The 12,372-nt window shown below is 41.3% G+C and overlaps 1 protein-coding gene across 1 annotated transcript in view; it reads right to left on the minus strand.

The window, feature by feature from the left end:
* CPXM2 (carboxypeptidase X, M14 family member 2) overlaps window positions 1-12,372 on the minus strand; it is a 79,210-nt gene that overhangs the window by 47,211 nt on the left and 19,627 nt on the right. The window contains exon 2 of the mRNA XM_056351975.1: window positions 5,272-5,381. Within this exon, the coding sequence (XP_056207950.1) occupies window positions 5,272-5,381 (110 nt within the window). The remainder of the gene's footprint in view (window positions 1-5,271; window positions 5,382-12,372) is intronic.

Genomic DNA, 12,372 nt, shown 5'->3' on the forward strand with positions numbered 1-12,372 from the left:
TGTCCCATCGGTGTGGTGCTCCTCAGGGTGTCAACCTCTCCGCCACATTACAGTGAGGAGAGGGAAGCAGAAGAGAGAAAGAAGAGCTTATTTGCTACAAAACCCTAGTTACATACTCAATTCTCCATGGTTTCAACTGGAATAAATAAAGCTAAATGTATGTTTAAGCTGCATATTAAATATGAGGAATCTAAAGGATATATTTACAGCTTAAAACACTATGTCCTCAAACGGGGCAAAGAGGGTATTAAAAAAGAGAAACTGTGCTGCTACTTCTTCCTGCTCCCTTATTTCCTGACATCAGCCTCTCTGAAGCTAAAAGAATATTTTTACTAGGTAAAAAGAAGCAGGTGTCTATGTATAACTACCACAGAGTACTACCTGAAAAGGAGGAGTTCAGACAATGAGAAGTTCTTATTAGAAATATTTCTGAAGGAAGAGAATCCCAGTAAATTTATGTTAGAACTTCTGTTTTCAAGCTTCAAGCCTGTATTTCTTTCTTAAGGTGTTTGAAGTTTTGAATTTGCCTTATGGACATTTCAAAATATTGTTTTTACTAAAAAAAAGCTTATAAATTCAATCAAATACTGAGTAGCTAATATTGCTATTAAAATTAATTGGGAAAATGTTAATTCTTGAAAGATGAGAACAATTATCATCAAATATTCAATCAAAGAATATAGATCAAGATTCCTTTTCTCAGTAACATGTTTACTTGAATTTTAAAATTGCATATTGAATTAATGGAGATAATGGATTCAAGTTATGACATGCATAACTTTAAGCTGTATATTTTAAACACATCCATTATCATCATATGTAGGAGAGTGGAGGAACTAATGAAAACTAGAAGTAAGGACTAGGTCTTAAGCAAACCCTTTGTACCTTCACTGAATTTTCAAGGGTAACTCAAAGCCTAAACCAGCTTATTTTTCACTTGCGGCCAAATGCAAAAACAATTCTCAATATTCAGAGTCTTATGAAAAAGTACCTTTATGACATAGGAAAAGGGACATTTTTCTGTCAGTCCTGAATAAGTTATTATAAATGTGAATGTTGAAAATTATGATTCAAATAAATCCACTGCTTATTACGCACCCAGAAGCCAAGATGAAGGGAAATCAAAAGGTTACAATTCCTTTACAAAGGCTACGATGTCTGATTTTTATTCCTGTTTCTCTTCCAAGTTAGGCATGTGCAAGACAGAATAAACACTTACCCACATTACCAGTGCTCCAAAAGCCTTATTCTATAACGAGGAGAAAGGTATTACTGCCTAAATGTATTCAAATGAAGAAAGACACTTCAGTCTTCTGCCACAAGTTAGCTGGAGCAGCAGTAAAAATATACCTGGTATCAAACCACTTCTGCTTAAATTCTTCCCCATTCCCAGCAGGGTGATCACAAACATTACCATAGAAAGTTTGGAAGGGAAAGAAGAAAAAGCATTACTCATCACAGGTATTTATAGCAACCACTGCCAGCAGAGAATTAAAGCACACAGGTTGAAATTCGAACTTCAGTAATTTTGCCTTTTGAAAAGCTCCATTATCAAAATACAAGCAAAAGAAACAGTGAAATGAAGAACTGAAACAAAAAGCATTATATCCTGCTTATCTGCATACACGATTGCAGTACTTGGTTAATCTTCAGTGTTGTTTGGATTTCTCCAACGAGAAAAATGGGGAAGGGGAAGAAACATAATTTCACTGATTTTTCCAGGTTTTAACCACTGCTAATTACTGTACAAGTGACAAATACTAATGACTTTTATCCCTGAAGGCAAAGTGCCTCAGTGAATATTATTTTATGCCATTATTTTTCCTGATGGTGGTAAATTACTACTGGTTGTGCCACTACTGCTGTTGCAAGCTAGATCTCCCATATATGAGGCTCTAGTAGCATCACTCCTGCCCTTCTGGAGGTCCCAGCTTAATCACCACGTTTATACAGGACCAGGAGCAAACTCAGGTGCAAGGTCACAAGAGAAGCAGATCCTAGAAGGTCTTATCCAGTCCTGCTAAGCCTGTCCTTCCTTGGACTAAAGCATACACGGACTGATTAGTTTCATATGCTTCGAATGATCTAAACAGAAAAAGACCCAAACCCTCAGAAGCCTTTGAAAATCTTAATTATTCTGTGAATTCCCTGTGACCTGAGGTAATGCCAGTTACCTGGGGTGAGCCCTGAGCTTCTCAGCTGACTTCACATCAGATGATGAGGTTGAACAGCATGAGCTTTGTCTTATTTCAGGGAGGAACACAACAGTCACATGAACATCGCGATGGCACTGTAGATACCCAGACCATGCCACAGGGACAGCAGCCCATAAAATGACTCAGTACCACACAGACCACAGTGCGCTGGGGAAACTTCAGCAGAATATTGGACTCTCGGAGCCTCACTGGCTTGGTCCAAGCGTTTTTCTTCATGCACACTATTAAACAGCATGAAAACACAGCTGTTTGAATACCAGTGCTCTTTGCCTTTCCCCAGCGTGCCACAACCCTCCCTTCTGAGCAGCAGACAGAAATCACCAGGGACCTCATTACCCACCTGACATGTCAGCCCCCTGTAGGACCTATTCTTGATTATAAGCATATCTCTTCTGAATTTCAGTAGTATTTAAAGTCTTAATGCAAAGTAAAATCAAGCACTGAAACCCAAGTGACAGGGAAGAGATCTGCAAATTCTAAGTGGCTTTGAAAAATTTTTAAGTGCCATTAATTTTAAGCTAATCTGAAAAGCAATGGTATCTAAAGAAAAATAAATGCAAGTCCATACTTTCAACTGTGCCCGTCATAGTAGTAACTCTAAGCGGTCAAGGAGTTTAGGGAATTAGCGTTTCTATACTATACAGATAAGCTTTCAGTAAGGGTAAAAGCTTTTGATTTGAGGATTACAAGAAATCTTTATTAGAGGTAAAGATGTAGCAGAGAAAAGGGGCTACTTTTCAACAAGGAAAGCCAGAGAAATCACTTTGCTGTAAGCCAGATGTTGTGGGGTTATTTGTACGTGAGCCTCCCACAGACCTGCGATCAGGTAAGCCCCTATATCAGAAAAGAGCTTTTGGATGATAAGGAGAATCAACCCACGTAGAATTGCCCCGTGTAAAGCAATATAAAACAAGATGAGGCTTCCAAGTTTTACCCCCTTTAGTAATATGAAAATCTGCACCAAGAAGCAGCGTGCCATTGTGAAGCCTTTGTTCACCAGGAAAAAGCCACCACCTTTTGAATGGAGAAGACTAAAACCCCAGTTTGCACTGGACAGGAGGTCCCTTCACCCATGGCTCTGTGCACACTCCAGGGACGGCTCAACAGCCCCTGTGCTGCAGAGCTCATTCTCCCAATAAATGCAAAGAAACCGTCGCCACAGAACCGGCAGAAGGATTACAGCTGCAACGAGCAGGCACGGCTGCTATCCGTGCTGCCCAGCAACTGGAGATGGGACGAGAGGAGCAGGGGCTGTGAGGTCCTAGGAGAGAGGCCACCAAAAGAAATGCACTTGGTCTGATCCGAGCTGCTGACGCTTGCAGGGAGAAAGACCCGAGTGGCACCTCACTTCTGCTGGCTTGCCCGCAAAAGGCTTCTTCTGGAGGCTCCGAGCTATATTTCGGGGAAACATCATCCATAGGTAAGACTCTTACACCTCTCCATTTATTTTAGTGCAGTGTTACTGGTGATGACAGGACACCAGGCTAGATGGACTTCTGGTCTAAACCTGTACGGTTGTTCTTGTGTTTAAATAAATGGAACTTCAACACCAGCAGGAAAAATGAGGAACTATAACCAATTCGGAGGCTTGCATCACAGTCCTGGATCTTATGCCACTACGTTAACAAACCCGTAATAAAATAACTGAATATTCCTACAGAACCCATCTGAATCTTATCTGTATACTATTTTTGAGTTTCTGACTTTTTTTTTCCCTAGCAGAGAACGTCAAGCAGAAATGCAAATGACCCCACTCAGACCTCAAAAGAAATTAAAAATGAAGGCTTCAGGTAAGACCTCACGTTGCACCCACCCTGCTGTACCCACACACTGGCACACTTGGAAAGGACAACCCCACTCCTGCTTCTGCGCTGGTCTCCTGCCACTCACCTCCAGCTGGCTCTGTCCTCTGTGTGGCTGCATAGCAAAGTGGCTCATGGAGATTTCTGACCAGCATTAGTGGATTAAAACAGACACACACAAAAAAATAAATAAAATATGTGTGTATGCCAGTTCCCCCCCCCCCCCCCCCCCCGGGAAGCTCACAGAGCTGCTTGCACAGAGGCACTAGAAGAAGCTGAGGCAAAGGGGAGGCAGCCCCGTGGTGGGATTTTAACCACAAGTGGTCCCTCCCCCCAGCAGCCCCCCACGGTTACACTGTGGTGGGCACCAGGTGAAACTGCACTGCTGACTAGCACTGATTCTTCCTAGTCCCAGTCTTAGTTCATTAGCTAGCAAACCCTTTCAGCTGGAGAAAAAAAAATCTAACAGAGGGTCTAATAATAAAAGGTAACCTAAATAAAATAAATAAACTTTAATAAATAAACTTCAGGGATTTGTCATTGCCGACTTGGCGCTAGAATCCTTATGACTATGACTTTAAGTTTTAAACGTTGTACTTTGTCATCCCAAAGTAACATTTTTACATTGGAAAAGACTGTATTTCAGAAAAGAGCACTAATGAAGTGGAAAACATAAACATAAGAAATGGGAAAATAGAATTTGGTCCTGTAAAGCACCTAAGCACATCTTTAATATTAAATAAAAGAAGCTAAATGAGATTGTAGGCTAGTGACTTCTGAATTGAAGGGTTTATGGTAGTATAATCATTGCCTCTGAGAAATTGCCTTAGGGCAAGTTCTTCACTTGAAACCACACTTTCAATTAACCATTGTCATTAACTACAGACAAACAACAAAAAAACCCCAGCTGGCTGTGTGAGCTCCCTTCCAGGCTGGTTCTTAAAGGAGCTGGGATCTCTTGCAGCTGGGAAGGGAGCAGTTCTGGGCTGCCCCCACCTCTGCTTGCTTGTAGAGGTCTGTTTGGGTTTGCACTGTCAGCATGCTCAATGTGGAGTTTTTTTCTGCCTAAGCCCCACGAATCTAAAGGTTATCCATCAGCCTGCTTCACTTCTGTAATTCCAGTGTTTCCCCTTCATTTGAATTACATGAGCTGACAAAGTAGTCAGAAAGGATAACCATCCAGGGGTTCTCCGTATACAGCAGTGCAACCTCCAGCCATTCTCCCACTCAGGAGAAAAAAAAATCGATGTTACCTGAATATTAAGCCTTCCTCTGTGGGCCCCCAGGCCATACCGCTTCGCTGTAGAGGCGTGGAGCTGGAAGTCAGTAATTTTTAATGTCTCTAGACCAAGTGGAGGACAATCTACAAAACAAAAGGTTGATTAAAATTTAATTTAACCCCCCCCCAAAACAAAACAAAAACCCAAAACAAAACAACAAAATCCACAACAGAAACCAAACGAGTATTGAAAGTTTCTGGATTTCAGTCGTGCCAAGCTGGCTGGGGTCCTCAGCTGGCACAAACGAGCCCAGCACCGCTGAAAGCGATGAGAAATGGCAGCTCTCATCAAACCACCAAAGCAGTGCTGGCTCACACTAGCTGAGGATCTGGCTTTCTGAGGGTCCCAGGTAGTTATCGTTGCTTGCTGTAGGCTTCAGTTTCTCACAGATATGCACAGTATTTCCCGTCAAGTGCTTTTCAGTCCAAAAATCCTGTAAAATGGCCTTTTATTTTTCTCTCTTTTTGGCATTTTCTTTTTCATCTCTTGTTTTGATTATCCCCGCCTCCCCCTCCCCGTCCTCATTCCAAGCTACTGTATGAAGTTATGTTTCTAATTAAAGTCTGTTCTGGAAACTTCAATCCCAGTCCCTCCGGTTGCACAATAGCATCTGTTACAGAGGTCTGGGAGGCCAGACAGCTGAGCTCCGCAGAGGTAATGACTAAGCACAAAGAGGGCAATTTGGAAACAAGGGGCCAACTCTGTAAGCTCCAAATTGTGCAAAGCCTTGAAGAAAGCCCAGCAGATGCCATGACTTCAGCAGCTAGCCAGCAAGGCAGCAGCCTAGAGCCTGGAGCTCTGGCTTTGGAAGAGAAGATGTTGGAAAGAGTCTACTTCATGATTATCAGAAAAATGTTCCCCTGTACAACAACCCCAGCCACCACGGGATTTAAGTCTCTCACGAGGCTTAGCATATTTACCCTCAAAACAGCGTGGTGAGGAGGCGAAGACCCTCAGTCAGTGGCTCAGAGGAGGCGAGCAAAAGCTCAGAGAGATGCTCAGCTGTACCCCAGAGCACAATTCAGAGACCCTGAAGTCAGCACCAGCTGGAATTGGAAAGTCTACATGGGGCTGAGGGAAAGCAGTGGCAGACTTACTATTTAGATCAGGTACTTGTTAGGTCAGACTGGGTTTTGCACTGCTGTGGCCATATCAGTTCTGGGTTTGGACAGAGGACAGATTTTTTCTGCAGTCAGGTGTGGGAGGTTTGCTGTACCTCGCACGACAGGGCTGTAACAGAGACAGGAGCCGAGCACCAGGCGTGGAGCTCAGGCCACATTTCCAGCCCCCAGGCCACCCCTCCAGACCCCAGACCATCCCTCCTCACCACCTGCCTCACAGCTGGGGCTGCCATCTCCCCTGTGCCATGGTTGCTGGAGAATCGCCGGAGCTCACTCCCATGCCCTGTACCTGTATCCCACTTTACATATATATTTTTAATCACTCACCAAAGTGTCATGAGGGTATGTACCTGAGAATTTATTTCATCCTGGCGGTGTCTAACTTTCAGGTGTACTTTTGCACAAACTGGCAAAATGTATGAGACCTCCTATGCTCCTCCTTAGCTCATAACAACCTAAAATCCCTCAGGAAAAATGTTACGTGCTGTCAATTCACACTAGTATTTCTTTGTTCATCCCTAGGAAAGTTCTCATACAAATCCAGGGCCAAATGTCTCCATCAGAGGCAGTGAAGATAAATGTTAAATATTAATGTATTTTCTAAAGTACCAACAGTGATCTGAGTCTTACACAAGAGACAAAATATAGACAGGTCCTCATTTCAAAGAGCTTTCAATCTAATTATCCGAAACAGAGAAGAGACAGGATGTATAAGGAAAGCCAGAGGAAGGAATAGCTCAGAGGATTTTTGTTTCATTGGCTGATTGTTTTAATTGCATTTCCTTATAGAGTGTTTCATCTTTCATCATACTCCAACTGGAAGAAATCTCAGGCTCTGTCAGATCTCTACCAGGAGTAAATTACACCAGCTGGGAACTGCCTGCCTTTCCTTAACAAGTTCAGTCCTTATGACAGGTTTGGAAATCAATCTCATGGTGTAATCCTGCAGAAGCATTTGCACTTCGGTATATTTTACTCTGTGAATAGTCTCACCGTTCCCAGGCGTGCAAAAGCTACCCAGAAGTACCCTGGCCAGGTCTGAGCTGCAAGTAAAAGCAAGCTGCTTTTACAGTTCATAAAATATCATTTAATTTGTTCATACTACACCTACAAGGCTAAGGGGCAACCTATGGGTACTGCTAAGAGTTAATAAAAACCCAGAAAATTTCCCACGAATGGAAGAGCCAGCTCCATCAGGAAGGGTTCCACGGAAGCTCGGTCTCTTCCAGGTTGCATTTCTCAGCCCATTCTCGGCTACCAGACGGGAGCGAGGGCTTACGGAGCTGCCCTGGAGCAGCCGGCGCATCGCTGCGCATGGGACACACAGCCACGCCACCAGCAGCCCCTTCCCGCTCCTCACCATTGCTCTCTTCCGTAGAAAGCCCTATTTTCATGAACCCTGTAGGAAATTCACTCATTCTGAGCCAGGCAGCTGCCTGGCAGACCTGGCTGAAGTTACCTGGAGTGACATACAGCTGCCAGTGCATGTACGAGAAGCGGGTTTGGTTTTATTCAGACTGCAATGTTACTAATTGACTATAAAACTGCAATATTCTTGGGTTGCCTGTGGGTTCAGGGAGGGTTTTTCAGACTGCAAGACAGGTATTTACGGGCTGACAAAATTGTGTGCATTATCTCTGTTTCTAGAGAAACTGAAGGCTAATAATAGACTCAAAAAAGTTCATATGGATCTCAGTTAAATATGCCTGACTGCTCTTTATTTTCAAAGGATTAATTATTTGTATTGTCTGTGAATGCATCAGATTAACAGGCCGATATTATGAAATGCTCAGTTTAACAGGAGTTTTCAATTAAAGCAAGATTAGGCTGTAAGAGCAGGCGGGAGCTATCTATGAGGTGCGGTATAGATACCTTTGGTGAACACGGTGCAATACGTTGTTAACCATATGCTGTCCTTTCTCAATGTGCTCAAGCCTTACAGTATTTCAAGTGAAATCATTGGGATCTTTATGATCAATTCAACAGTATCCAGGAATTTATTTTACTGTTATTTATATAAATTAGTAGGAGACTCCGTAACTTGCCTTCTCTGGAACTGAACTAGACTTTAAGCTGTGACTTCACTAACTCACCAAAACACGTAAAGGGTTGGTTTTTTTTCTTTTAACTTGGAAAGAAAAATCAAGTATTTTGCTCCAATACTTGTCTGAAAATTAATGAAAAACGTTCCTTTCACAGTTGGTGCCTCTTTCTCCAGTGACCATCCCAAACTGGGAACAGAGCAGCAGGATTCTCCATAAAAGACCATTGACCTTTAAGATGTTTCCATCTGTGCAGCTCTGCACGGGGATGATATTCTTGGAGTCACCATGCCTATTGTTTGCAGTAGCTTTGATGTATGGCATTTGTGCTGTTTTCCAGAAGAGAAGACCTTTGATTTTGCTTTTAAAAAAAATTGTCTTCTATTTATAACCATAACATTTGACTATTAACACTTTAGGAATATTTTTTTTTTTCCACATGCATATGAATTCCAGCATCAATAAGGGGATGAAAAGATGAGCATATTAGACTAAAACATCAAACTGTCATGTACAGAGATGGTGTGGACAAATTTCTCAGTATGGCTTCATCTGATTAACTCCAAGTTACTCATTATAATACAACACAATCCACCTAAAGTTGCCATTTCGCTACTGAAAAAAACAAATCCTGAGTCATACTGTGAATTAGAACTTTAGGTAAGTTATTTTGTTGGTGTGTCCCTCCTACTTCCTAAAGCTACTAGAAATAACCAGAAAAACCTATTTTTGAAAAACATACAGGAAAAGAAACGGATTTTTGGCATTCATGAAGACTGTACTTTTTAAAATATCGTTTTAATGTATTTTATTTAACTTTAAGAAATCTTCCATACAGCAATGAAAATTGCCACACAATCAGTAAGACTGTCTTAATGACATTGTATTCTCCATGCTAGTTTTAAAAACCCTTGCAGGAGCTACAAAAACTGGGTAGCATGAATAATCAGAGCAGTTCATACCTTATAGATTCAACTGGAAACGACCTAGCAAATTGGTAATTTAACTGGTTGAAAAAGTAATCAATATAAAAGAAAGGAAATTCAACTTTGACTTTCAAAGACATTTAAATCCACATACTACGTACATAACAAAATGCAGCTAGAGTATTTATGTTTTAGAGCAATCGAAAAGCAAGCATTAAGCTTGCAGATGCAGGGAAGAGGCTGTTACGGACATTTCTGTCTTCCTGGCCCATATCCAACCGTGATTTTGTGTGTGATTTGCAAGCATGAATAGGTATTCACTTGAGAAACAAGCCACTAATAAGATGTCTGGATCAAATGAATTAATTCCAAGACCTAAAAAGGGATGGGGTTTGGATTCAGTCTTAATAACATTTGTACCTTGAAGAGTGTTCTTGTGAGGTTTGTATTTCAAAAAGCTTTCCTATTAGCTGTGTTAAATGGCTGTATCTCAGTGTCCATTATTTTCAATTATGCTTCTGCTAGCCAGACAGGTGATTGTATCCCAGCTACGGGCAGCGAGGCATGTCTGATACTTCGACAACATTAGCAGTCGCCTATCCCTTGAAGTAAAGAGGAGGAAACACTTGAGAATTACTTCAGTCACAACCTCATCTCTTGAAATCTGAATTTACCAGTTATAATTTAGGGCTTGCCTGTACTGAGAGCATTACCTGAAGGAGCCACTGAGCTCCCTGCTCAAGACAGCATCAACTCAGCTTGCAATCTCAGCACGGCTCGGTGCAGGGGTGTTAGCCAGGTCTGCAGTTCCAGCCTCATGATGGCTGTGCCCTCCTGACAGCGTATCTTCCACCAAAAGCTGGTCAAACCCCCCACCTTCTGCAAAGCCAGCTTCTTTATACCTGCAGTATAATTACAGCTGCTCTGCTGCAACATTAGCTGTTCTTTATGGTAAAACTGTATTAGCAGGCATGCTTAGAAACACACTGATTCCATAAGTAGAAGACATATGCATGAGCAAGGCAAGGAAAACACTTCTGTTCATCTTTATTGCCTAAATCATTAATTTATTTTATTTTCTTCTGGTCGAAATCAAGATTGTCAGATAAGCACAGATAGTATTTTTTATCTCACGTATCAAATAAGGATGCATTTGGAAATTATTCTGTACTGCTCTTTCAGAGGCACAGTAGATAAATGATCGTTTTATTGAAATAATGTTTTCCATCAATTTAGGACTATGTTCAGTTTTTCAAATGGAAAGAGAAAATGAAGCATCATGTTTCCTCCTCACTTGTATTTTTAAGAGCCACGCTTATAATCCTTTTCAATTCCTGCAAGCCTGTGCTTGTCTAAGTCCTCATGCAGAGTGATAATCAGATCGAGCAATGGAGAAATATCAGCCTTGTGCAGTCTGACAGTCTCCTTGACATTTGGAGGTAGAATGTACACTATTTATTTTCCATGATTCTAAATGTGTTTTAGCTCCAGGAGTTCATCATTTTTAAACACCTAAGAATCCCCTTGCACTTCAGAAAATTTGTTTGGAGAGAAAGGATGTTGCACTATAGAGATGCAGAAGTTCAAAGAAGACAAGAGGAGGTCAAGGCAGTGCTGACGGTGTGCTAACACAGAATTTTCTCTATCCAAAAAAATGTTTTTAGTGCCAGTATTTTTCGTTGCTGCTGGTATCTGTAGCTTTGCATTTGGCGCTCGAGCTTTTACCACCAAAGTCAACAAAGAACATCATTATGATATAAATGAAGACCTCATCACCCTTCCAGTTCAACTGATTTCTCGAAGTTGTGCATTTTCCATCAAAACATACACTGCCAGTACAATTTTCAGTATTGCAGAGCATCCCAAGTTATCACTGCATTCAGCAGCAACAATAGACGCTGAAGTTTGTTGTTTTTTTTTAAATTATGCTGATCAGTTTAGAGGGTCACAACCACTTTGCACGCCTTGGCCTTAGTGTGGCCAGAGTTTGCCCAAGTTGGGGGATGACAGTGGTCAGCAGGCATTTACAGCAACAGAGATGATCTGTCAGTGTTGGAAGGGAAGCAGGTATGGTGCCAGCCTGATGTGGTCCAGGGTGCTATTTCTAGTAACAACCTATCACTGTAATTAATACCAGGTTTTTTTCTTTCTGTAAACCCATTTGCCTATCAGACTTGGCTATAGACTCATCCCTTCTCTGGAGACCTTGTTCTCTGGGGACTCAACACATAGCTTGCCGGCAAAGTACCGTTAGGTATCTCATGGCAAAATGCCATGTAATAAGACAGACTTAGCTTTAGATTTAGATTCCCCCTTTTTTTTTTTTTTTTCCTGGTTCATCCCCCAAGGTAGATGCAGAAATTAGGCCTTGTTTAAGCAAAACACTTAAACATATAATTAATGAAGAAGATGCAAATCTGTGAAGCTACTGATATAGGTAAGTTAAGCATACAATTAAGCATATATTTTGGGGGATTAAGACTTTAACACTTCTACTATTCATACTATTCTTCTATCTTTATGACCTTGGACAAAAATTCTTAATGAGGTTAATATAATAAATTTTACCCTAACAGCTAACTTTTTTTTTTTCCTATGAAATTGTAGTTGATAATTCATCTTCCAACAGCAGACACTTTTAATGGAAACTCTGGCAGTCTAATTCTTGTGTTTCAAGTGATACTTAGGTCACAGGTATGCAAAGTATTTTAATACTGCAATGAACCTGAAAGGCAAAATAACAGGAAAATCACATTTCTGCTGACCTGTTACTTGCTAGAAATTCCTTGCTTTTCTGTGATGGACAGCCTTTGAGGAGGCTGAATTAAACAGAACAAGGTTCTCTGTTTTCTCAATAATTTTTATATTTACAGTCTTAGGACATTTGTGGGGGGAACGTGGTCTAGCTAAATTTTGCTGTTTTGACGATGTGTTTGTGAAAGTGTGAAATTTCCACAGATGTTCATGAGTCACACTCTATACTTG

The sequence above is a fragment of the Falco biarmicus genome, chromosome 9 (genome assembly GCF_023638135.1).
Source record: "Falco biarmicus isolate bFalBia1 chromosome 9, bFalBia1.pri, whole genome shotgun sequence".
Classification (NCBI taxonomy): domain Eukaryota; kingdom Metazoa; phylum Chordata; class Aves; order Falconiformes; family Falconidae; genus Falco; species Falco biarmicus.